This window comes from Acanthochromis polyacanthus, chromosome 9 (genome assembly GCF_021347895.1).
Source record: "Acanthochromis polyacanthus isolate Apoly-LR-REF ecotype Palm Island chromosome 9, KAUST_Apoly_ChrSc, whole genome shotgun sequence".
NCBI classification, from domain to species: Eukaryota; Metazoa; Chordata; class Actinopteri; family Pomacentridae; genus Acanthochromis; species Acanthochromis polyacanthus.
The window spans coordinates 14,237,421-14,264,452 of record NC_067121.1 but is presented as its reverse complement, the minus strand read 5'-3'; the positions used below and the strand labels follow the sequence as shown (position 1 = coordinate 14,264,452).

General features: G+C 39.2%; 1 protein-coding gene and 1 long non-coding RNA gene across 8 annotated transcripts; one reads left to right on the top strand and one right to left on the bottom strand.

Annotated features, from left to right (window-relative positions):
* On the top strand, positions 1 to 25,305 carry LOC110972390 (E3 SUMO-protein ligase ZBED1-like). Of its 7 annotated transcripts, XM_051953404.1 has the most exons (11): positions 1 to 98; positions 1,607 to 1,784; positions 6,564 to 6,659; positions 6,996 to 7,092; positions 7,336 to 8,316; positions 8,544 to 8,842; positions 12,969 to 13,124; positions 13,220 to 13,312; positions 14,704 to 14,796; positions 16,489 to 17,076; positions 24,227 to 25,305. In XM_051953404.1, exons 3-5 carry the CDS (start codon positions 6,571 to 6,573, stop codon positions 8,113 to 8,115), a joined length of 966 nt encoding a protein of 321 aa, XP_051809364.1. In that variant the 5' UTR covers positions 1 to 98; positions 1,607 to 1,784; positions 6,564 to 6,570; the 3' UTR covers positions 8,116 to 8,316; positions 8,544 to 8,842; positions 12,969 to 13,124; positions 13,220 to 13,312; positions 14,704 to 14,796; positions 16,489 to 17,076; positions 24,227 to 25,305. The 7 variants fall into 7 exon arrangements, 6 of the variants coding, with proteins under 6 accessions (XP_051809364.1, XP_051809360.1, XP_051809359.1 ...); XM_051953400.1 differs by lacking the exons at positions 1 to 98; positions 1,607 to 1,784 and having other exon boundaries at positions 6,301 to 6,659; positions 16,489 to 16,684; XM_051953399.1 differs by lacking the exons at positions 1 to 98; positions 1,607 to 1,784 and having other exon boundaries at positions 6,301 to 6,659.
* LOC127535423 (uncharacterized) lies at positions 15,056 to 19,094 on the bottom strand. Its single transcript, XR_007944271.1, has 3 exons — positions 18,913 to 19,094; positions 18,583 to 18,751; positions 15,056 to 16,269 (listed from the first exon to the last, which is right to left on the bottom strand). It is a non-coding gene; the product is annotated as an uncharacterized LOC127535423 (long non-coding RNA).
* Positions 25,306 to 27,032: the final 1,727 nt, after the last annotated feature.

Here is a 27,032-nt window from a genome sequence, read left to right as displayed (position 1 = left end):
ATGCGTGTTCCGGAAAATGAAACCTAAGGATCTGACGGTAACTGCCGAGTCCATCTTTAGCCTCTGCAGCTCTTGGGTGGAGGGAAACTTTGTTACAGGTAAGAACAAACAAATACATTTTTAGAATGTGAAATTAACCATGATTTTATCATCTCATTCATCTATTAAACCTCCCTTTGGGTCGCCTGCGTCGTCTAGCACGAGCCATGGTATCACCAGACTAACTGTTTTGTTGAACTCGGTTTGCTAGCTTATAGCCCACTACAAATAACAAGCTATAATTTTTCGACAGTGCACGTTCAATCCCTGTTTAAATTACTGGTTAACGTAGCATGCAATTCTGAGTCGTTTCAAATGTTTGTTTGGTAGCGTAAACATGTTATTACTGTGAACGGGAGCCATGAGGGGTGTAGCGGTTTAAAGAGTGACCATGTTAATGAGTGACCTACAGCCGAACGCAGGTTTTTCGCCGTCACACTGCTTGTTGATACCTGGTATGGACATCGCCTCTATAGTTAGTTACCTTTATTAATGAGAAAATGTACTCATCAGCATTTCTTTTTAAATTTAAAATTAAAGAAGGAGGCAGCCGCCAGGTAATTTTCAGCAGCTGTTCTGGCTGCAACGCATTTGGCTGGAAGTCACCATTTATTACGGTCACTCTTTGATCCGAAACACCGGTCAATGCTATATAGTGTGAGCTAGTCGACCGTGAAGTACATGTTTGGACAAGTTGAACAACACGTGGAGTGCCAGCAGGTCCTTGCAAGTAAAACTACGGAGGCAAACACGTTTCTGGGTTATGTGTGTGTGTATGTTTGGGGAGAGAGATTTTGTGAGTGTCAGGAGTGTCAGAGTAAGTTTTGCCTCCTCAGTTTTTTGGTTGAATTTTATAACTTTATACTGTACAAGTGATCCACTTCTCTGTCCACCCTCTCTCTCTCTCTCTGCCCGTTCTAACTCCATCTGGTGAATTTCGGCTTCAGTATATTTGGGTTCATAAAGATATTCCCTTGGCTGAATGCTGAAGTCAATGTATTCATCGTCGCTGTCGTAGTCAGACATGTTGTTGTTAACTTTACGAGCAGTAAACAAAGTGAAACCTGCGCGGCTGCCAGCTGGAGGCAGCGCGGAGTGATATGAAGGGAGAGAAAATAGTGCCAAGTGTTTACGAGGTCTGAGTTTTTCATGGACAACGGTTTTGTAATGCAAATATATCACTTTTTCGAACACATATTGGTTTGAGAAGAAAACGCTTTATTTTCGTGACCCCAGCAAACTTTTTTTTTAAGTATTTTATTTTCCAATTTTCAGTTATATAAAGTGTACAACAAATAAAAGCAGGATAGAACCGAAACCACAAAGAGAAAGAAAAACAAAACAAACCATGGAGCTGCCAAACAAAAGCAAAAAGTCACACATATCAGTCTGCGCAAATGGGCACAATTTATTACTGGACCGTGGACCAGTAAACAGTAATTTTTTACTGGACCGAAACAGTTTTTACTGGACCGAATATTTTATGCACAAATGTACCAAAAGTTGATGTATAATTTAATTTTAATAATTGTTATACAAATCTACTACTTTATTAATTATGTCTCAGATACAACACGACGCCATGGGCGAAGAGAAATTACCGTCGACGAATGGCTGGGAGCAGACTCTGAGTGACCAAAGAGAGCCAGTTCTGGGTCGGGGGATATGTCCAAATTATATGCTGCACCAAGCCATTGAAAAACTTCACACCAAAACTTATGCAGCTGGGGACACGACCAAAGAAGGTGAGATAAGGAGCCCTCTGCACCCTTACATCTGTCACATAGTGGAGAAACTGATGGAAAGATTTTATGTAATTTAAGCTTTGAAAAATGTAAACGATGGATGACCTTGAACTGTATCAACTTGTACCTAACATTGATGGAGCATTTATGAATGCCACTTAGGGCTTCCTTCCATGTGTCTTCAGAAATCTCGAGTTGCAAATCATTTGACCAGATTTCCCTCAGATGCTGCGTGGATACACTGGTGGAGAATAGCCTCACAAATCGGGATATCAGGTGCCTAGAATCAGGAGGACTCAACAGCAGATCGTAGAAAGGACAGCTCGTTGGCATAGTTTCAAATTTTGTAAGTGCGCCTTTAGCATAATGCCTGATTTGAAGGTATCTAAAACGGTGGGAATTCAATAATTTAAATTTAGTTTTCAGCTGGCTGAATGAAGCAAAGTTCTTCTCTATGGAGAGATCTTTCAGGGTCACAAGTCCACTTTGTCTCCAAACTGTGAAGACCTTATCCACCATAGATGGTAAAAACGAATGATTGTGGCAAATAGGAGTATGTACTGACATGTCTGGCAGCTTGTTGGCACTTTTTATCTGATTCAGAATTCTAAGAGAATTTTTCATTACATAATTGTCACCAATCAGTTTATGAGGGGATTCAGTCTTGGAGAAAAGTAATGCACAAAGGGAGGAGCCTTTTACAGCAATGGCTTCAATGTGAAGCCATTGGGGGGAGTTATTAGGTACCTCAGCTGACTGAGCCTGCTGCCAAAACATCAGGGCCCTGGCGTTGGCAGCCCAATAATAATTCTTAAAGATGGGGAGGCCGAATCCTCCTTCCTTCGCAGGTTTCTGCAGATGTGCCTTGGATATTCTAGGCGACTTGTAACCCCAGACAAATGGAAGAATTATTGAATCAAGTTGTTTGAAAAATTTTGAGGTGAGAAAAAGTGGCAGGTTTTGAAACAAATATAAGAACCTAGGGAGAGCCACCATTTTGATTCCATTAATACGCCCTACCATGGATAGTGGCAAGATTCTCCATTTCTCTATATTATTCTTGAGCTTCAGAATCATGTCAGCATAGTTGAGTTTAAATAGATGCTTGGGATTTTGAGATATTTTAAGCCCAAGATATGTAAAATGATCCTTTACAATTGCAAAAGGTGTCAAGAAAATGTTGATCTAAACCACTTGTTAAGGGCATAAATTCACTTTTTCCCCAGTTAATTGTGTACCCAGATAGTTTGCCGAAGCACCTAATTAAGTCCAGTAAATAGGGAATAGAGACAACAGGATCCCCAAGATATAATAACGCATCATCCGCATAAAGCCCTATACGGCTTTCCACACCCCTTATCTTAATACCCTGAATGAAAGGATGACTCCTGATCCGTATTGCAAGGGGCTCCAGAGCCATATCGAATAGAAGAGGTGACAAAGGGTCCCCCTGTCTTACTCCGCGATGTAGCCTGAAGGACCTAGATCTGTCACTGTTGGTGAGGATAGAGGAATTAGGACAGAGATACAGCATCTTAACGCAGTTTATAAAAGCATCCCCAACTCCAAATCTTCTAAGCGATTCAAACATAAAAGGCCATTCTATTTGGTCAAAGGCTTTGGCCGCGTCCAAGGCCAAGATCGCTGCTCTAGGGTTATCTGAATGGTCGGTATATAAGTTGTTTAGTAACCTCCGCACGTTACAGAAAGAAAACCTATCTGGAATAAACCCTGTTTGATCTGGGTGTATGACTGAAGAAATATGCCTCCCCAGACGGTTGGCTAAGACTTTGGTGATGGATTTTTGGTCAAAATTGAGAAGAGCGATGGGCCTATAGCTTCCGGGATCTGTGTTCTCCTTGCCCTTTTTTAAAAGAAGACATATATTTGCTTCATATAGCGATGGTGGAAATGTTTTGTTTACAGTGGAATCCTTTATCAACCTAATCATAAGCAGGGCTAGGAATCTATGGAATGTCTTATAAAATTCGCAGCCAAATCCATCCGGACCGGCTGTCTTGGCCAAGGGAATTGATTTGATTGCCTCAACTAGCTCAGCTTCGGTGAAGTCTGAGTCAAGCTCCAGTCTGGATGACTCATCTAATGTTGGTAAATTGAAGGAGTCAAAAAAATTGTCTCTATCCTCATTGGAGGCAGTAGAGTTAGCTGTATATAACTCTGAACAGGAGAATTTTTGCTAAATCCTAAAGAAATAAATTCATGTTTCAAAGATTTCTGTTCAGAGTTATATACAGCTAACTCTACTGCCTCCAATGAGGACCTCTCATTACTACTTTTAGGGCCTCCCAGAGCGTTGAGTCTGAAACTTCTCCTGTATCATTGATCTCAAGGAACTCCTCAAGCCGAGCAGAGATATAGTCAACAAATACTTGATCTGATAATAACCAAGGATTAAAATGCCAGCAATAGGTGCGTTTTGGTAGGTCAAGCTTTAGTTGTAATGAGACAGGGGAGTGATCCGAAATTAAGACGTTATTCCGCCTTGAGCAACCCTCCAGTTCGTTAGCCTTGGTTCTGAGGGAGGCATTTTCCTTACGGAGCTCAGCGATGGCAGCCTCTACAGCCATTAGACGCGTCCCATGATCCGTGACCGTGACATCTACATCATCGAGCCGGTCCACCAAAGTGCTCTGTACAGACTGTAGAGAAGCGAACCTCTCCTCCAGAAGATCGAATCGGGAGTTGACAGTCCCAAGTATAGTATCTTGTACATTTTTCAATGCTTCTTCCATCTGATGGATGGGTATATGTTCTGGTGCAGGATCGCTGACATTAGCCGTAGCCGCGCCGCTAGCTAGCTTGAGCAAGTTGGGTTTCGGCTTATCTTTCTTCTCAGCTTTCGATTTGTCCGGCATTCCTTGATCACAAAAGGACTTGTGTAGATGTAAAAACAAGATACTAGGTCTATACTCGAGCAGACACAGTTAAAGACGGTAAAATAAGCAGATAAAAGTTGAACAGAGACGAGCTCTGGAAAACACGTCCTACACCATCCACGCTCACTAGCACCCCCACGTGACCCCAGCAAACTTACCGGACTACCTTCGTCTGGACCAAACCGGACCAGATCTCTGCTCACTGGACGCTGTCGGCAATAAGTCTGTGTGAATGAACAACACTGCTGATGGGGATGCCATACAGATTCATGTCAAAAATCCCGAACTATCCCTTTAACATATGCATAACCAGTTTTCATTACATACTGATTGTTCCCAATTTGTACATAGCACATATTAAGTGTGTTGGCTTATTAAAAACAAGAGAATATTGTTTTCTTCCTCAAGGAAATTAGCTGCTCTGAGGCCTGTCCTCATTACTTGTGGTAAGTTCCTTCACAATATCATTAGAACATTTTTAATTCACTGGAGACTTAATTTGGCCCAATAATAGCACTGGCTCAAATGAAATCTGACAAGTTGATTTAGCAGTTTTCCAGGTCTATTCTAAAAACTTAATGTATTGAAGTCTTGTTTTATGTGTGTGATGACTGTGTGTTTACCTAAAACTTTGGAATGTGCCGCTGTCTTTTCCAGGACCCTCGAGATTTTTAATCTCAATTAGTTTTTTTCGTGGTAAATTTAAAAAAAAATGTAAATATAAATCTTATGGCGTTGTTACCCCAGCAACTTAAAAATATCTCTTGTTTTTTCTCTTGTATTTCATGTTTCATCAATTTCCCATGCATGTAGAAATGTAAAGACTGTGACAACTCATTTTCAAGAAGATCTGAACTTCTGAAACACTATAAACTTTATCATCTGCATTATGGGCAGGGCCATCCTTACCCCTGTGTTTATGAGAATTGCCCCTGCACATGTAAGACTTGGAACCTCTACTAACGCACCTAAGCAAATATCATCCTTCTCAACAATCATCACAGAAAGAAAGCTTTTTACAATTCAGGTGCCATATTTGTAAGAGTCAAGAACTTTTTACTGACACAGACTATTTTCAACACATTGGGAAACATTTAAGAAAACACAAAACTGTCAGTTGTATGTACTCTGGTTGCTCATATAAGACCAATATCTAAGATAAGATAAGATAAGATAAGATAGACTTTATTGATCTCACAAAGGAGAAATTTACTGTTACAGGGCTCTTAGGAACAAAAAACAGAGGAGCGTTCCATACTCAGGAGGCTCGAGTTTCACCGCGATCATAGCATATATCATATAATATGATGTTGAAGCGGACATTATTCCAGCTGTATCCTTTACATTCACTTATTAAACACAAAACACTGCAGCTACACAGGCAGACAAGTCCCCTTCTCTCATGCTACAGTCCATCTCAGCTGCTGCCACTGTAATGACTGCGCTTGACTAAGTGTAGATTTTACATGCCGCCTTCACATTAACATGCACAATATGGAGAGGCATCCATACAGATTGTGGATCAATGATGATCTGTTGCACCACTAATTCAGTCTACATGAGGAAAAGTCTTATAGCTTATAACCAGGATATAATAAAAACAGTTAGGAATGACTGTTTATTAGTGCTGAGGCAACGCATCGACGTAGTCGACGTCATCGTAAATACGTCAACGTCTAATTTATGCATCGACACGTTGCTATCAAAACATATATGACGGCTACTCACACACGCGCGCACTCAGAAGACCGGTTAGGATGGAGGAGGCAACAAACCAGCCCGATAAAGAATCTAAACGAGCTCGCCCTCGCTCATCTAAAGCATGGGACTACTTCAAGCGCAGCAGCAAATATAGTAATGTTGTCATTTGCACTCTGTGCAGAATAGAAATGGCTTACCATTCCAGCACGACAGCTATGATGGAGCACTTAAAACGGAGGCATCCCATCGTTTCTCTGGATGATGATGGCCGAAAAAAGTAAGTAACCTTAACAAAATCCATTCCACATTTGTGTTGCAAAACCCTCCCTGCGGAATATAGTCTTGTTGCTATAATTTGCTAATCGCTACGCTGTTTAGCTAACCGAGCTACGTAGTGAATACTAATAGCCACGCTATATCCATGTTGCAAAATATGAGCTAGATAGCTAACAACACACAGTTCAACACATATAGGCTATTTATCCACGTTAAAAGAATTCAAATTTGTTAGCAAATCATACAGAACTGAGGTGGAGATGAGACAAGCTAGCTAGCTTTAAGTCCCACTACCACAGCTGGTGTTTTAATGTGCACTGATCTGTGTATTTTCTAGGACAAAGCAAACAAGTGTAGAGGCTTACATCTTGAAAGGGAAAACGGGTCCATGCACTCCACAACAGGCAGCCGAGCTGTCCCAAAGCATCCTAAAAGTAAGTACATATAAACTATAGCTCACTATCCCTCTCCCATAGCACATTTTAGTTGGAACAGCGGTCTCTAAATTAAATTATTACTATTTAGTTAGTAGTAGTAATAGTAACAGTAGTAGGTCTGCTTTATTGTGTCCTTTGGATTATCTAATAATTCTTACTTAAGTTTCTTGGACTGTAAGCAACCTTTGGTTCTATATCAACGGTGCTCTGTTATTAATAATATTTATCATTATCTTACAGATGACTGTCAAAGACATGAGGCCTGTGGCTATTGTGGAAGGTGAAGGCTTCCATGAAATGATGCATACATTCCACCCAGGCTACACAATTCCCTCTCGGCGCCACTTCACAGATCTGATGGAGAAGAAGTATAAGGCTACTCTTGAGAGTGTGAAGAGCAAAATAAAGAATGTTTCATCAAAAATCACACTCACCACTGATGCCTGGACAAGTATTGCCACCGAGGCTTACTTAGGAGTGACCTGTCACTTTATCACAGAAGGCTGGAAGATGTCCTCATACTGTCTGACCACAATGCCACTAGAGGAGTGCCACACTGCTGAGAACATTGCTCACTGGATAGAAGAGACTGCTGAGAAGTTTGGGTTCTCTCTCTGTGATAATGTCCTGGCTATAGTCCATGATAATGCTGCCAATGTGGTAGCAGCTCTCAGAATCTTGGAGGAAAGGCATGGAGTTGCTTCACACCGATGTGCTGGCCATACTCTCCAGTTGATCGTCAACAACGCCCTGAAGAAAGATCCCAAGATAACCACGGCTCTGGGGGCTTCCAGGAGCCTTGTGGAACACTTCAAGAGGAGTGAGCTGGCCAGCACGAAGCTCAAACAGAAGCAGTGGGGCACAGATGAAAAGAAACTGATACAGGACGTGTCAGTACGATGGAACAGCTCATACTATATGATTCAGCGCCTACTCGAGCAGCGGTGGCCTGTAACCGCCACCCTCTCCGACCCAGAGGTCAAGCCAGAGAGCGAAGCACTATCTGGATCTGAAAGGTGACCAGTGGAGCCTCCTGGAGGAATTGCAGCAAGCCCTTGAGCCCTTTGAGCAAGTGACTGTCTTCCTGAGTGGAGAGGCTTACGCCACCGTCTCCGTCCTACTTCCACTGGTAAAAGGCCTTCAGAAGTCCACACAGACGGCCTTTGAGTCTGCGCCTGTCAACTCCTTCCAAACAGCAGCCGCAGAGGAGATTGCTTCAAGGTTATTATTAGCACTTTTAGTCTCATAACATTATTGTAGTTAGTTAACTGAAATACTGAATATCTTGTTTGAATTCACCTTTCCCAGTTTGCATATTTTAATCAGTATTTTCCCATTATGGATAGAGCTATTGTTTCGATTAGTTTTATCTCTCTTGTAAAGCAGCTTTATTTTGTGTTTAAGGATTTCATTCTGTGTGTGCTAATAAAATCCATGTTTTATTAAAGGTGGGAGAGCGAGACTACTCTCAAGGATGACGGTCAAAATGTGTGCATCATTGCCACAGCCCTTGATCCTAGATTCCGCAAACTAAAGGCCCTGTCCTCAGAGGATATCCTGAAAGTAAAGATCCAACTTCAGAGCCTTGCAATTGAAGCCAAAACATGAGTGAGGGAAGAGCCTCAGCAGGATGACTCCCCCAGAGCCCAGGCAGAAGACCCCAAATAGAGGCCAAAGTCTGTGCTCAGTGTGCTGGACACGTTGCTTGGCTCAGACGAATCAGAGGAGCACAGTAGTGCCGAAAACGGTGATGACCAACAAGAGATTGATGACACTGTCAGGAATGAGATACTTATGTATTTTGGTGAAAAGTCCATCCTGAGGGACAAGAACCCACTCATGTGGTGGAAGGAAAATGAAGCAAAGTTTCCCACACTGGCACTTCTGGCAAAATCCTACCTGGCTATCCCCGCAACATCCACACCTTCTGAACGCCTATTCTCAGCTGCGGGGAACAATGGGCCTCATTCATGAAGCGTTCTTAAGAACAAATCTGTTCTTAGAGCCTTCTAAAGAAGATTTTTGGCATTCACCAACGTGTTCTTAACTGACCTGTTCTTAAAAGTAAGAACAAATTCTAAGAACACTCAGGAGGACTCTTACACACAAAAAATCTGTACTTTTAGAATTTTGTTACCGTCAAAACTGATCCAAAAATTTGAATTTCTTTCTTAAAATGATTCAAATATTACCACAAATTATTTAATTTAAAACTAGATTTATTGAAGTGAATTTTAGTGATCAATGGTTTTATAGTTCAGTGCCAGTTAAACTCAAAATCAGATTTTAGATCTGAAGCTGCACTTGGTCACATTAACGTGTTTGGAGGTCTGTGGGAGGTACAAGCGCAATGACCACTACGATGTCCGCAAAGAAAACTTTTTATCAGAACAAGATCTGTGCGGCTTCTGATTCCAGAAAACTGTTTATGGCGTTCAACTCCTTGCTTTCTCCTCCAGCTGCTCAGCCGTCCACTGAGCTGACTCCAGACATGTTTGCCTCCTTTTTCACTGAAAAGGTGGCTGCAATCAGCAACCAGTTCTCTGAGCCTGACCAGTCCAGTCAGCTCAAACCCACTACTGTCCTCTTGATCCAATACCCACTAGCATCCTGCAGACCATCTTGCCCACAATCAAACCTGCAGTCACACACATTGTCAACTCCTCCCTGGAAGCTGGCATTTTTCCTGCTACTTTTAAACAAGCCCGCGTCACCCCACTGCTCAAAAAGCCTCATCTCAACCCAGCCCAGGATGAAAACTACAGACCAGTCTCACTTCTACCATTCCTGTCAAAAATACTGAAGCGCTCAGTATTTAACCAAGTCTCTGAACATCTGCGGAACAACAACCAACTTGACCCTTTTCAGTCAGGCTTCAGGTGCGACCACTCCACTGAGACTGCACTCCTATCAGTCACAGAATCTCTGCGGCTGGCGAGAGCTGCTGGTCAGTCCTCTGTCCTACTGCTGCTGGACTTATCTGCTGCCTTTGACACCGTGAACCATCAAATCCTCCTCTCCACACTCTCTGAGCTCGGCATCTCAGGTTCTGTCCTGTTGTGGTTCAAGTCCTACTTCACAGGCAGATCCTTCAGAGTAACATGGCGAGGGGAGGTGTCAAGGTCACACGACCTATCAACTGGGGTTCCTCAGGGGTCAGTGCTTGGTCCCTTATTCTTCTCTCTGTACACCACCTCACTTGGTGCAGTGATCCGCTCCCATGGCTTCTCCTACCACTGTTATGCTGACGACACTCAGCTTTTCCTCTCTTTTCCACCTGACGACACAACAGTTTCAGCTCGGATATCAGCATGTCTGGCTGATATCTCCACATAGATGAAGGAACGGCACCTTCAGCTGAATCTGTCTAAGACTGAACTCATGGTCTTTCCAACTTGTCCATCTGTTCAGCCTCAGATCAGTGTCCAACTCCACTCGAGCCTACTTGTGCCCACAAACTCAGCCAGAAACCTGGGTGTCATGATTGATGACCAGCTGACCTTTAAGGTTCACGTGGCCTCAGTTTCTCGAGCTTGTTGTTATGCCCTCTACAACATCAGGAAGATCAGACCCTTCCTGACCCAACAGGCCACACAACTTCTGGTTCAGGCTCTTGTGATGTCACGCATTGACTACTGCAACTCTCTTCTGGCAGGTCTCCCTGCATGTACAGTCAAACCTCTACAGATGATCCAGAATGCAGCAGCACATCTGGTCTTCAACCAGCCCAAAAGAGCTCATGTCACTCCCCTGTTCATCTCTCTTCACTGGCTTCCAGTTGCAGCCAGAATCAAATTCAAAACTCTCCTCCTGGCTTACAAAACATTTACAAGAACGGCCCCAGCCTACCTGGATTCCCTGATCCAGGTCTACTCCCCTTCACGCCCACTTCGCTCTGCATGTGAGAGACGCCTGGTGCTTCCAGCCCAGCACGGCTCGATATCTCTTGCCAGACTCTTTTCCTCTGTTGTTCCCAAATGGTGGAACAATCTACCAAACTCTGTGCATTCTGCTGAGTCCCTTTCTACTTTTAAGAGACAATTGAAGACTCAATTGTTCAGAGAACACCTAGGCACTTAATCTGACTCCACCTTAGGGGTAGAATAAGTCAGGTGGTCCAAAACCCAGCACTTATTTAGCACTGACAAAGATAAAAAAAAGGGGGGGGGGGGTTTGGCAATTCTTCTTTAACTTGATGGCAACACCTTTGACCAATCACACTTGAAGCATTTTTTGCACTTACTACAGGTTTTTCCTTATGTCTGAATTCTTGCTTGTGTTGTACGTCGCTTTGGACAAAAGCGTCTGCTAAATGAAATTGTAGAATTGTAGATGTGCACACGCGATGACCACCGCCACGTGCACGCGCAATAACTATTGCAATGTAAGCGTAATATCCACCACACTGACCGCCGCCACGTGCACACGCCCCGGTGTGCACGTGCACGCTGACCGGGGAGACAAGGCGGACATGGCCTGGGCAGTTTTACCTGTCACTGCAGCAGAGGCAGAGGGTGTTTTATTACGACAGACACCCTTTCTGAGTATAAAAGTTTAGCTGTCTCAGGTCAGACTTTATTGACTGTTTGAAGCTCTGTCATCTGCAGAAATGACCATCACTCTGGTGGGCGGAGTTTCACCTGCACTCCAGTACTCATGTGTCTCAAACACTCTCTTGCTGCTGCCTTAAAAGGAAGTTTAGAGGGTGTACCTTTTATATTTACAAGTCAATACAATGTAAATGTCATGTTAATGAGAGGGGAGGGTGTTCGTAGAGACTGTTCTTGAATCCGGCGCATCTCCGTCCTAAGAACAGATTTGGCTTGTCAAGAACGCTTCGTGAATCCAACGTACTTTTCTCTTGGGAGTTCTTAAAGCCGTTCTTTCGAACGCTTTTCTATGAACGCGTTCATGAATGAGGCCCATTGTGACCAAAAAAGAGCAAGTCTGTCCTCCAAGCATGTAGACGTGCTCACATTCCTCCACTCTAATGCATAGGCTGGAGAAGAGAGTAGAGATGATGGACAGAGTTAGTCCAGAGATAAGAGGGAGGGGAGAGCATTGAGGCAGGAGGAGAGAAACGGAGAAAAGTGTGGTGATTTGTTGTTCTGTTTTGAAAGTTATTTCAATTAAAAAATAACAGAATTGTTGGCTTACATTTTGGTATAGGCCTATTTTTCATCAGAAATATTTGATGTTTTTGTTGTGCATTTATCTGATGTTTGTTACAGTCTGTGAGAACTTGAGGTTTTTGATATTTGATTCATTTTGCACAGTGCTTTTGTGTTTCATTTTCCCATAGCCAATATTTTTTTTATTTTTAAATTTAGTGTAAATGAGAATTAATTTTTATATATATTTGATTCTATATAGAATTGTTGTGCATAAGCCTTTATTTATATTGTAAGATTACAAAATTTAATAAAATATTTGAATTTTTTTTATATTTATTTGGGGAACATTTGGGTGGAAATAAGCTATTATTAATCGAGAAATTGAAAAATAATCGTTAGCTTAATCGTGAAATTAGTCGATAGATTAATCGAAAAAATAATCGCTAGATTAATCGATTAAAAAATAATCGTTTAGTAGAGCTCTACTGTTTATACATTTCTGAGAATTTATTTTTATGGGAAAAACAATAGTTTAAGTTATTATTACTTTTTTTTCCTTTTCAGGTTTGAATGTCATACCATCTCAAAAATATAACATTGAACCAGGGCCATAATATACATGTTGATGTCTAAATTTTTTGCTTTGCATCAATTTCATTGATGATGTCCTTATTTTCAGGTGGTCAGCTGTGATTGTAGCTGTAAAAAATATACGTTTTCAAGCTTCATCTTGAATGCGCTTCTATTTTTGTTTTATAGATCAATGCTGAGTTTATGAGAATAACAACAGTCCCCTTGGAGACTAAGTTATTGGCACAGTTAGACAAGCACTCTGCCAAACTATTGGAGGTCATCAGGCGGAAGGGGGGAACCGTAAGACAGAAGACGTCTGGTATCTTACAGTTTTTGGATGAGGTATCTATGAAGGGGTTTCTTGTCAGTAGGATCCATGCTGAATATTTATTTTGTTTTGTTTGTGGTTGTATTTAAAAATATTTTTTCTGAATCAGACTTTGGACATCAACACAAGAAGAGAGTGTATCCTCACATCTCTGATGATCTACCTGGGGGAACCTGTTGAGCACCTGATCAAAGAATATCAGGTAAGGGCATCTCACTCACATATAGGGAAGAGGCTTTAACATGGAGTGCAAAAAGTTTTTTATACAGTGTGTTTAGGTTTCATTAAAAATGGCTGCTGCGCATGTATACACATGAATATATATAAGGTCTTTGATCTCTCAAGCCTCAGCGTGACAGTCATACTCAGTTTATGAGACTTGCACATAATGCAAAAATGAACGATTTGGACAGGTAAACATATGAAAGTACCATAAATGGGCTATGACTGTAGAGGTGATATTTGTGATTTGAATAAATCATATTGTCATGGCTTGAACTCTAAGAACAAAAAGAACTCAAATAAGCAGATGAAGCAAGTCTTTGAGGCTAAAGGCAAGGTTTATTAACAGCCCAAGATCTGGTACACAAAAGCAGGCAGAGTCAGGCAAAGGTATCAAAAAACACCAGGCAAATGGAAAGATCTAAAAATAAAAAACACATTGTTAGCAAACTATGGTTATCGAGGAAGCACTGCACAGTGACACAAAGGAACTAAAATCTGGCAGCAAGACAAGGGAAGACATAAGGGTTAAGGAAATGAGGTGATTGGGAATGAGGAGACAGCTGGGGAAGCACAATCAGGGATCAGGTGTGGCAATGCCAGACAGGAAACAAAACCTGCAGAAATAAGAAGAGGCGTGTGAATTTTCAAAATAAAACATAACGCTTTGACAAGACATGAAACAAGAACAAAAGGGGGAACTTGGCTAAAGAAAAAGCAGGATCATGACATGAATTAAAATACCTTGAGATGAAAGGCAAAAAGTTGCATACATTTTTACCTCCTCCAAGGAGGTTATGTTTTCAGGAGATGTCTGTCTGTCTGTCTGTCTGTGAACAAAATAACTCAAAAAGTTATGGATGGATTTGGATGAAATTTTCAGGAAATGTTCAGCATGGGAAAAGGAAAAACTGATTCGATTCTGGTGTTGATCCAGATGACCGTCTGGATCCGCCATGACGAAAAATGTGATTTTGGTGAATAACTACACTGTAAAAAAAAAAAAAATCTTAAAAAAACGGTAATTTTCCGGCAGTTGGGGTGCCAAAAAAAAAGTGAAATAACAGAAAATTACTTTCTCATAAAAACACAGTTTTTTTCCATAATTAAAATACAGTTAGTAGTTGTAATTTTAACAAGATTTTGCCTTATTTTCAGTTTTTTTAAACGTTTAATTAGAAACATTTTCACATTTTAAAACAATTAAATTACCTAGAAATATGGTAAGTAAATGTTGTATTATGAATAATAATGCTTAAATTTACAGAAATGTACTGTTATTAGTTGGTTTTAATGACATTATTTTACGGAAAGAGGTTGTATAATAATTTGTGTTTGTGGTTGTATTTAAAAATATTTTTTCTGAATCAGACTTTGGACATCAACACAAGAAGAGAGTGTATCCTCACATCTCTGATGAGCTACCTGGGGGAACCTGTTGAGCACCTGATCAAAGAATATCAGGTAAGGGCATCTCACTCACATATAGGGAAGAGGCTTTAACATGGAGTGCAAAAAGTTTTTTATACAGTGTGTTTAGGTTTCATTAAAAATGGCTGCTGCTGCTTAAATTTACAGAAATGTACTGTTATTAGTTGGTTTTAATGACATTATTTTACGGAAAGAGGTTGTATAATAATTTGTGTTTGATGTAATATAACAGTATATAACACACAAAATAATGTGATTCATCTTTCAAAACATGTCAAAAAACTGTTGAAAAACTAGATATTGGGTTTAAAATTGCAACAATTTACTGTTAATTTTAGATCACATCAAATGCATATTTAGTTATTTTACATTGTTTTTAAGATTTAATTACAAACATTTTACGTTTTAAAACAATGAAATTACCCATAAAGATGGCAAATTAACATTGCAATATGAATAATAATGCTTAAATTTACAGAAATGTGCTCTTATTAGTTGTTTTTAATGGCATTATTTTATGTAAAAAGGCTGTATATTACTTTATATTAGATGTAATATAACCGTATACGACACAATAATTTGATTAATCTTTCAAAACATGTCAAAACACTTAACTACATATTGGATGTACAATTGCAACAATTTACTGTTTATTGCAAGTTTAGTTTTTAGTTTTCTTTTACATAGATTTGCTGAATATTTAAAGGGCTTTCAACTTAAAAAATGTTCTCACCTAATAACACCGGAATTATTTTTATTTTAAATGGTTTAAACCCTTTTTTGGCCAGTGGGAAAAGGGGCTTAAATGAATTGTTGTGTTTGAATGAGACAAAGCTGAACAAGAACAGCTACAATTTCCCATTCTCAGTATTTTTATTCAACTGTAACAGGTAGCCATTATTACAGCAATATTCAAAAATCGATTAAATTAAAATGACTGGCTCTGAAACAAACAAAAATAAAATTCAACTGAATTGGAAATGAAAAAAAAAAGCATTAAAAAAAAGAGCTGAGTTACCAATTCCCAGTATTATTTCTATCCAAGGCATTCCTAACTTGGTCAAGTAACCATACATCCAAAACATTGATGAGAAACTTTGTCAAACCTCACTGGAAATGAATCCATACTCTATCCAAGGCATCCATAACTTGGTCAAGTCACTGTACATCCACAACATGGATTACAAACCTACAGTAAACCTCTCTGGAAATGAATACATATTCTATTTAAGTCATCCATAACCTGGTCAAGTAACCATACATCCAAAACATTAATGACAAAGCTACATAACAAATAGCTTACATGAAACCTCACTGGATATTAATCCATAACAGTCTGTAACTTGGACAAAGTATCCATAACTAGAGAGCACTTCTTTTTCCCTCCACTCATAGTCTGCAATTTTGGTGATCAGTGTGAGAACCTTTGGACTGACTGCAAGTTGTTTTTTGGTGGCGTTCCGCTCCACTTTTGATCCCTTATCTGGATTTATCTTGAAGAGGCACCTGTCAAATGAAAAAACAACTACTTTAGAAACTGTGGACTGTACTGTAATGTAATGTTTTCATACATTTGCAAAAAGGTTACACAACAGTATAGACAGAGCTTGCATGTTAAAGAGCATTTGGACATACAGGGAACAGTAGACCAGTGATGTAATGAAAAGATTATCATGTGAGTACTGTGTATGTGTATTGTGAATGAATGCATATGAATGTTCGAAGGTGGTCGGAGGGGCCATTTGGCGCGAAATGGCAGCCACGCTTCCCTCAGTCTGCCCCAGGGGAGCTGTGGCTACAAACGTAGCTTACCACCACTGGTAAGAAGTGCTGCATGTACACACAAACACACACGCGGGGCGTCGCGTCAGAGCGGTGAAGTGAAACAATAACCTGAAGATCACCTGAGCTGATGTGGACTGTGAGTAAGAGCAATAAAACTTCAAGAATAAAAATGCTTTATATTCACCAAGAACCATAGAAGGAGAGTTAACTATGATAATAGATGTAGATGCCTACAGCTGCTTCATCCTTCTCACTTCAGGTAGTAATCTAATATTTTTGAGATATGACCAGCTTTATTTTGAATAAAATGTAATAATAGAATTGTGTTTCTGGAGAGGGAAAACAACAATGTAAATCAAACCATACTGTGGATTAGTGAACTGTCCCACCCTTAGTGAACATGGAAGCGAATCATCTTCCCAAACTGAAGCCATTCTCTGGTTTCTTCAGGATTCAGTCAGGATGTTTCATGAACTGGTAGCATCAGTATGCTACGTTAGTGACTTTGGAGCTTCATGCAACTTTCAGGTCAGTTCTGAACGTTTTATCATTAAGATTAAAAAAAGTGCACTGAAATCGCATTATTAGGCCTCTGTATTGTTAATGAGGGCAGAGGTGGGCTGCAAAAAAATTTGAGATTTTGAAGTGGGCCCTGAGTTGCCAAAGTTTGGGAACCCTGTACTAATCATTTCAGCACTTGAGCAGTGCTCAGTTTTACAGTATGTGCATTATACAGTACAGACTAAAAGTTTGGAAACACCTGATAATTTTCTACATTTTTCTTTATAAATCATTGGGCGTTTGGATCAGAAAATTAGCTTAAATATTTCATATAGTAGAGGGACATAGTGATATTTGAGAAGTGAAATAAAGATTATAGGATTTACAGAAAGTGAGTAAAAATTACTCAAACAAAAACAGGCACGTTCATAAATATGGGCATCCATTTTGTTTTATTAATTTAACACAAATTTGTTTGCAGTGACAGAGGTCAAACTTTTCCTGGAGGTCTTGAGCAGGTTTACAAACAAATGTAGCACAATTTACACATTTTTTTTTACTCTTTTCATGAGAATCCAGCCACATTCAGTTATCATTGCTGTGAATGAGAGATGGAGGTTTTTGCCCAAAATCTCACAATTCAGGCCCCTGTTCATCCTCTTTTTACAACAGATCGGTTGTCCTGTCCCCTCTGCAGAAAAGTAGCCCCAAATTATGATGTTTTCACCACCATGATTTAAAGTAGAGATGATGTTTCCGGGATGTCACTCATCACTTTTTTCTCTCTAAACACAGAGAGTGGACTTTACACCCAAAAGTATTATTTTGGTTCATCTGACCACTTGACATTTTCCCAGTTCTCCTCTGGATCATCTTCATGCGATCAGATCAGACCAAAATAAAACTTTTGGGTGTAAACTCCACTCTCTATGTTTGGAGAGAAAAAAGTGATCGGTGACATCTCAGGGAATCATCTCTACTTTAAATCATGGCGGTGAAAACATCATAATCTGGGGCTACTTTTCTGCAGAGGGGAAAGGACAGCTGATCCGTAGTAAAAAGAGGATGAACAGGGGCCTGAATTGTGAGATTTTGGGCAAAAACCTCCATCTCTCATTCACAGCAATGATAACTGAATGTGGCTGGATTCTCATAAAAAGAGTAAAAAAAAAAAGTGTAAATTCTTCTACATTTGTTTGTAAACCTGCTCAAGACCTCCAGGAAAAGTCTGACCTCTGTCACTGCAAACAAATTTGTGCTAAATTAATAAAACAAAATGGGTGCCCATATTTATGCACATGCCTATTTTTGTTTGAGTAATTTTTACTCACTTTCTGTAAATCCTATAAACTTTATTTCACTTCTCAAATATCACTGTGTCCCTCTACTATATGATATATTTAAGCTAATTTTCTGATCCAAACGCCCAATGATTTATAAAGAAAAATGTAGAAAATAATCAGGTGTTTCCAAACTTTTAGTCTGTACTGTATATCTTATTTTGATGTATTAAATTGACTAGTGGTGTCTTACCTCTGTAAGAACTCCAAAGTTGATGCTTGGGCTGCTGGGTAAGATATGTTCATACAGTAGTACAAACCAAACATCAGCAAAAGAGCATCACTGAAGATTCTGATGTGGCCATTCACAATGGTCTGGTCAACAGACAGCATGAAATTCTCCGCTGCCAAAGTCGAGTTTCCTGTTGTGTACAGGGACAAGAGAAGGACAAAAGAAAATTAAAATTAAATGATCATGTTACTACTGAGTCCAGTATAACAATAACAATCAAAGTAATAGTAGTAATAGTTTTCTGTGTTTTGGTTTTAATATATTGTGGTGGAGAAAGAAAAATATTCATACCACACACAACAATACATGGTGTACTTGGAAGTCCAGCACAGTCTACTTCAGAGGGCAGGGTTGTTTGATCCACTTTGTAGAACATCTGTTCTTCTTCTTCATTGAAGTACTTGAGGAGCAGTGGAAGAACCACTGCAACATTCACATCTGCAACATTTTTGCTTGATGTTTCCATTTCCCTGAAGATGGTCTCCATCTTCCCTGTCTTGTCACCTGATTTAAGAAATGAAATAAGTAGATGACCGCCGATGATGGCGGTAAACATGACATTTAAAAGCATTGTAATTTCCGAACTGAAACTTACAAGTTTCCATACAACATGCATACTGATAATGTGGCTCATTTTTATGAAGCCCTTGATGCATCACATACCCTTTTAGGGTATTCACTGAAGCACCACAACTACGACAGGTGTAATCTTTTGACATCCTTAACTGCAGTGCAATACTCACCTTTTCAGTTTACTCCATGAAATCAACTCGCACCACTTATCTGCAGAGAGAAAGAAAAAAAAACAAAAAAAATGTATGAATCATGAAATTTGCCAAAATCAAAATAAATGCTATTGGTTGTGAAATAGTTGACCTAAACTGTGTTTGCCAATCTCCCCTCAATTAACTAAAAGATGATCGTTAGCTTATCCTTTACATGTTTTTGAGTATTGTTTTGAATTTCATGTTGACCGGTGACTAGTGTTGCACCAAAATGAAGATTTCGAAAACCTTGAAAAAGGCAAAAGGAACATCAAAATATTTGTTTTAAGAAAGAGTAACTGGTTGAAATAAACCATTACCAAATCTCAGTATCATTTATAAAATATTTGTTCTCTCTTCTTTGGAAGAAAATACACTTAAAATGGCTCACTAGCGACACCTGCAAGTGGAGAAGGAGCAGTTTGCGTGAAAAGAAAGGAGCAGGTGGGGGCTAGAGGAGGACAGGGGCTTCTGACTCAATGCATTTTTTTTCAAGTTTATCTATGATTTAGTGCCAAAGGAACCAATGGATAACCAGAATACAAGATTGACATCAGGTTGGTGCGGTGACAGTTCCCAAATTTCACCTTTACTTTTATACAACTGTACTGACCCTTTGCTAAGCCCCGCCCCCCTTGCTTACTGTTACTATGTCTGTAAAGCTTTCATTCCCAGCTATGCTCCGAGCATAAGAAATATGTAGCTTTCAGCAATATTGGCATTAGTTTCAAAGGAAATATCAGCAAGTTTCTGGATAAACTATTCAGAGATGTCAGAGAAAAGCAGTCACAAAGATCATCCATAGTTTTCACTGATGTGACCCACACAGATGGAGGGTAAAACATCGGTTCAAGCTTTAAAAGTACAGCTGTCATTTGGGAGATGAAGGCAGGGTTTTCCCCATCACTATAACACTTGCTCAATAAAAAAATAACCCAGCTTGAGCAAGGATGTTTTTTTTTCACATCCTATATTGCTGCCCCAACAACAATATCCTGCTACAAACAAATGTAGGGCTGCAGCTAACGACTATTTTCATTATAGATTAATCTGTAGATTATTTAAATGATAAATCTATTAGCTGTTTGGTCAATAAAATGTTAAAAAATGTTAAAAAATATCAGTGTTTCTCAAACCACAAGATGACGTCCTTAAATCTCTTGTTATGTCCACAAACCAAAGACATATTCAGTTTATTGTCATAAAGGAGCCATAACAATATCACAACCCTTCTACATAAAAGCCAATTGAAAAAGCCTAGAAAAATGCAGAGTAATATTGAAACTACAAAATAATAAAGAAATAAATACATAAAAAATAAATAAATAATGCATCAAAATCAGTTTTGTTTTGTTTTGAGGGGACATAAGTGTCCCTAAGGGTATGCATTTTTTGCCCACAGTGTATTATTAACGTTAGAAAAATTTCAAAACCAAATTTTGACAAGTTACATAAAATTAAGCTTCCTAATCGAGCCAAAAATCATGCCATTTCAAGTCATACAGTGAAAGTTGTGGACAAAAAACTAGTGAAAATGTATAAGAGGGTTAATAATTGATTATTGTTCATTGTTGCACCTCTAAACAAATGTTCGTCTTTCTCTCCGCCTGAGTCAGTTCACAAAAGCAAACATAATGACTCACTACTAACAGACGCCGACACCGCCGGCCATGCTTTTGTCATCTTAGTTAGCTAACATTTCAATTGACGACATGCCAGCGGATTCAGTGCCTTTTGCCGACTGAGTAAACTCAGAGGCATGGTGATAAATAAAGCTAATGTGACTCAGCTTCAGTTTGATACTTGTCTTCTACCTTTCTCATTCCTCCAGCCTCGACATTAGCTGCTGTCTCCTCGAACTGGAAACTGGAACCGCTGCACGATGGTTTTTGAAATTGTTAAGCGTCACGTCAAAACAGCCAATGGCATGTCGTCTTCTTCTTCTCGAACAGTTTCTGTCGACCAACCCAAACGGGAACCGCGCTTTTCACAGCACCATATGGTGTTGTTGTCATCACGTTGTTCCAGTTCGGGTCTGTGCCTGGGGGGTATTCCACAAAGCTGGCTTAGGTCTAAGCCTGGCTTATTTCGGTTAGCTTCGCTAACTTTAGTGAGAGTTTAGTTCCACCAACAAGGCTTAGGGCTAGCCTGGCTTGGTAACCATGGTAACTCAGCCAGAGCGACAAGCCTGGTCCGGGGCAGGCTAACAGTCAAGCTTACTTTAGCTCCATGTCAGAGAAGGCTCTGACGAGCTTCAGAAAGACACCTGTGAACCGCATGTTACACATTAAATTCATCTTGATCTGTAATCAATGATGTTCTTGTTCGGTGACATACATTGAGACCTTTTTTAAATTTTCTTATTTAAATAACGCCGGAATAACCGTGAATCAAACTATATCATATTACACTACACATTTTGTCACAGTGCACAACTGTGGATCAGTGGTTAAAGTGTAGTTAAGTAGATTAAATGTGGTTTCACTTTTCATTGCGCCATGGGTTCGAATCCACCAGCGGTAAATACTTGGAAATATCTGATTTTCTTTCCTCTTTCACCCTCAAAGTGCAGTCAACACGTAACAGGAACAGGCACAGATTGTCTTAAAATAAGCAGAACACAACAGCCACAGTTTTCCATAAAGAATACCTTCCTTTTACCAGCGGTCCAATCTTAACCTGGCAATAGCCAGATTAATAATTGTGTAGTACTTGATAGTACTCCACAATATCAATCTGGGACCACTCCATGTAAATCCGTTTGGAGGAAAGAGGCACGAATTGGACAATGCAACAGTATGTCCCGCCTCTGACAGGTTTGTTTTTAGCCAATCGCGGGATCTTCACAACGAGCGGAGCCAATTGGTAGATTAAACACTTACCAAAACCCGTAGGTAAAAAAGCACAAACATCCTTACCATCCAGAAATGCGCAAAGCGCCTCTCGTTGTTCTTCCTTCAAAGAAGCGATAGGAGATTCAGCTAAAACTGACTTAATAGCAGCATCTACACGATCGTTGTCCTCCGTTGCCATGTTTGTTGGGTTTTGAAAAGCTTTATTTCATCAAGATTGATCTCCTCTGGGCTACAGTAGTGTGACAAACTTCAGGGTGAGGAAAAAAAAGTCATCAACCACTGCAGTTGTGGGTTATCCCTAATCGGTGTCAAAAACTTGCCCTCTGAAAATTAAATTTTCAGACGTGTGTGTGTGTGTACACTCAGACTAAGTGCTTCATTAAAAAGAAAATAAACACGCATTTAAACGGTCAGCAATGCTTTGCCAGGCAGCGTCTCGAGCTTTATTTATCGCAACCGTGTTGCCTTTTCTTGTGATAATCTCCCTGTAGTCCTCGTACAACTCCATGAGAAGTTTCTGCTCTGCCGAAGAGAAAGTCTCCGCTCTGTTTTTGGACATAATATCATCATTTCGACGATCGACACGTCTGGGCTTTTTATCTCCCCCGGACGCGCGCTCAGCCTGGCTTGGATCAGCCTGGCTTGAATAAGCGTCTCTGAAAAACAGCCGAGCTTTGTTCGTGGAACTACTTGCAGCTGAGATCAAAGTTGCCGCTTGTTCAAGCCACGCTTACCGGCATAAGCCCAGCCTGTTTTAGCCAGCTTCGTGGAATACCCCCCTGGTCTGTGCCGAGAGACTTTTTTCTTTCTTTTTTTTTGTACGTGTGTGTTTGTGCAGGGAGACTTTGCAGCAGTAGAATTTCTCCTGATTACACGTGTTTTGTTCAGACATGCTGTGAAATAATTCTGAAATAGTTCTGAAGCAGCAGCTGCAATAAAGTAGCAGCATATTTATCAGTGAAATGCTTTATTGAAAGCATTTAATTGCAGCTCACTTGGTAGTGCTGATGCCCCAAAAGCAGAGGCAGCAGCCCTAAGTTCAAGTCCAACGCTTTGCTTTGCATATTATTCACCCTCTCATGCGTTCCCCTTTCCGGATGTCTCTTTAGATGTCCTTTCAAAATAAATGTTAATATAATATTAATAAATGTTACCATCGAGGAAATTACAGTAATTGTAGTTATTTTCAATGAAAACATTAGTCAATTAACAAAGAAATTATAGTAAAATTGCAAATGTTTACTATTAATTTCTCAGTAATTTTAAGTGATTTTTTCCTTTTTTGTTAGAGTTTTAAAGTTGAATTTTACAGTTTATTCCCTTAAATAGCAGACAAATATTTGTGAAATCAGGATACATTTGTGAACATAATTTAACAATAAATATATGTATATCTAATGGATTTTTTTGTAAAAGAACAGAAATATTGTGTGTTTTCACAGTTACAGTGATTTCATGTTATTTTACATTTGACATGTAAAATCACAGTCTATTTTTGTAAATTAAATGGTATTTTAAAAATACAGGAAAAATCTGTAAAATAAACAGTAAACTTCTGTTATATTACAATTTATTTTTTTTTACAGTTTACTGAACTAAAATAGATATCTTTATGAATCCATTTACTAGTGGTATGCTTTCATGGTTAAGGAATCTAAATATTTACATGAAATAAAGGTAGGACTAATATTTATGGTGAAAATCACAATATGGGTGAGGACTGTGGTGCTGGCGGAGGTCTGCGCTCTCCGAGTGCTTTTCTAGTTAGTGCTGCAACTTTTGTGAAGGTGAAGAATGAATCTCGTACCACCATTTGCTCTATGGTGCACAAGATAAAATAATTGGGCTTGGGTCATTTGACTGATCACTATGAATACAGTGGATACCACATTCCTTTAAAGTAAAATCTTGGTATAAAAGTGACCACTGTAGCCATAGATATAATGGGAACACATTAGAATCTTTAAATGTATTTTTTTTTCACAGGATGTTCCAGAAAATGAGGCTGAAGAGATGCAGCAAACTGCCATGGCCATCTTGATCACAGGAAGGGAGGGTCCTCTCCACCCAGCCAGACATCAAGATCATCATTGAAGGAACAGAGGTTCTCAATGGTTTGCCCTCAGTTGCAGCAGCTTTTACCATGATCTTCGGGCTCACGTACACACTTAATCTGAAGTATCCAAAGAAATTGGAATCCACCTTTGAGTTTGTGCAAAAAGTCTTGATGGATCTTGATTGCAAAAAAATGAGCCCGAAAGTTAACAAACTGTGCAGCCAGCTGTACAGATCAGAGTAGGCAGAGTTTAGTTGCACTGACTCAGTACATTTGTTTTGTTTCTACTGGTGGTTTAATTATGTGTAGATTTATTTCCAGTTGACAATTCAGGCAGTTCAATATACGAGGGGTTGATGTGGGAGGTTCCAGTCACATTACTGCATGTTCATTGCAATTGTAAGTGCTTTAACCCAGCTTAAGATAATACCCTCAGGTTGAAGTCTATTTAGTGTTATTTAAAAATGTTGGAGGAAATGTGCTGAGCTGACACAAAGATTTCAGATCCTTTAGAAAAAGCAGATTTTCAGTTTTCACTGAAGGACTGAATTTGCAGTGTAATATTTACAGATATGTCTGCAAAGGTTCAGTGATTACCATTGACTGCACCATGCTTTGCAGCTCAAAACACAGAATGAAGTTGTGCTGACTCACTTGATTCCCCCATTAGTGTGTTGACTTTTGTTTCTACACCAACACTTTTGAGAGTTTTGTTTGAGGAAAAGAAAAAAAACATTAACACAAATGCATGTTCACTGCAGTATTCAGTATTTGTAGATGGTTTTGTCAAAGTTGTTTACCAACCATGCCAGGGCAGAGTGGCTACTTGGTTTTAAAATACTTTTAGTCAACAAATCCTTTAAAAAACTAATTGAATTTGTATTGCAGTAGTAACAATTCTACTGTACTTGCTCAGTTCACCAGAGTGAATATGTTTTCATGTTTGCATGTTTCACAGCTGCAAAATGTTCAAAACAATGGACCAATAAATACATTTGTTGTAAAATAATTTGATGGTTTTCTTTATTTTTTCAAAAATGTTTTAAGCATTTTTGAAAATTAGTTTCTGCATATTTTATACTGTAAAACGTGTATATTTATTAATTTAGGGTAATTTAATAGAATTTGTTTGCTTTAATGTTTATTTACATTCAAATGTAACTAATCATTTTAGGTTATGCTGAACAGAATATTTACATTAAATCAATGAATACAATATTAGTTTTTAATTTAGATCAACTCAAAATAATTAGTTTGCCTCACTGTTGGATTAAAAGAAATTAAATGAAACTGAACATGTTATTTTACATTGAGTCACTCAAAAAATATTAGATGTGAATGATTACCTCATTTTTTTAAAGTTCAACCAACGTTTTTGTTTTTCAGTGCGGGACACCATCTGTCGTCTCATTCAGAGCTTGTCCCGGCACCGTCAGTCATGCATACAAGCACATGGAGGCCATACAAACTACTGAATACCATTTTGAGTTGCTGCCAAGGAATTTCAGCAAGATGGACGAGCCTGCCACATCAGTTTTTCACTTTGATTTTGGGGTGTCTTGAATTTAGCCCTCCTGGGGGGTTGATCATTTTCATTCCCATCAAACAATGTGGCACTTTTCATTCCTAACACATTATCCAGTCCATATCAATGCTATCCAGTTTGTTTTTTATATATATACATATATACACATGCATCCATGACCTTTTATATCACCCGTTTTACAGGCATCTGCTTTCTTTCTGTTGGCTGAGCAGGTCTGTTTTAGTTTAAATAGGCTTAATTATTTAAGAGAACATGATTTGGATGCAGATATTTAGGCTATGTGTGGCTAAAACAACTGCACAGTCAAATGAAATAACTTAATATTCTACCATTCAGACAGTTTTTCCCTGTAATATTATTACGATTACAAAGGACTACATTTAAACTTACGCATTGACCCGGGCAGCAATGTTCTCCACGCCGTCTCCCTCTCTTTTGCAGCTGCAGCAGTGTTGCACTTCTTTCGAAAAACGTGTTCAAACTCGCCATATGAGCACGTTAAAAATTTCCAGCTCAAATATGCAGCGTTTCGCTTCCCCGTTGCCATGGTGACTTGTCGAATCGGGGCTCCATTGATGCTGTCTTTTCAGAGTTGCGGTGCACGCGTTTAACTCCGAGTGAAACTACTCCGAGTTGATTAAACCAACTCAAATCAGCCGGTGTGAAACCAAAAACTCAGAGTTTTCTATCTCAGAGTAGATCAACTCAGATTTGAGGATTAAACTCACAGTTTCTTGAACCTGCTTCGTGAAACAGGCCCCAGGTCAGCTATTTTGTGCCCTTACAACCCACATGTTGAATTCTTGTCCTTTTTGGCATATTAAACCTTAGGGAAAAAATAAACAAGAAAAGGCTGTTTTGTGTATGAACTATAACCACTAAAAGCAAAAAAAAAAAAAAAAAAAAAAATTAAAAAAACCACTTGAATAGTTCTTGGAGTATCAAAGGAAACTCAACTGTGTTACAGATAACTTTTTGTGGTGGTCTTGTTTTTCAATTGTTATCTTGTGTATCATCTTTATTCATGTGGCATCTTTCATACAGACAAACAATCATAGAAAGATTAACAGCAGCAGCAACACCAATACAAGACAACGTTGAAAGTAGATAAATAATAGTGAATAAAATAAACACCAAGGAGAAAATTATTCAAGAATCAAAGATTAGATTTTAAAAGCTATAAATATGTT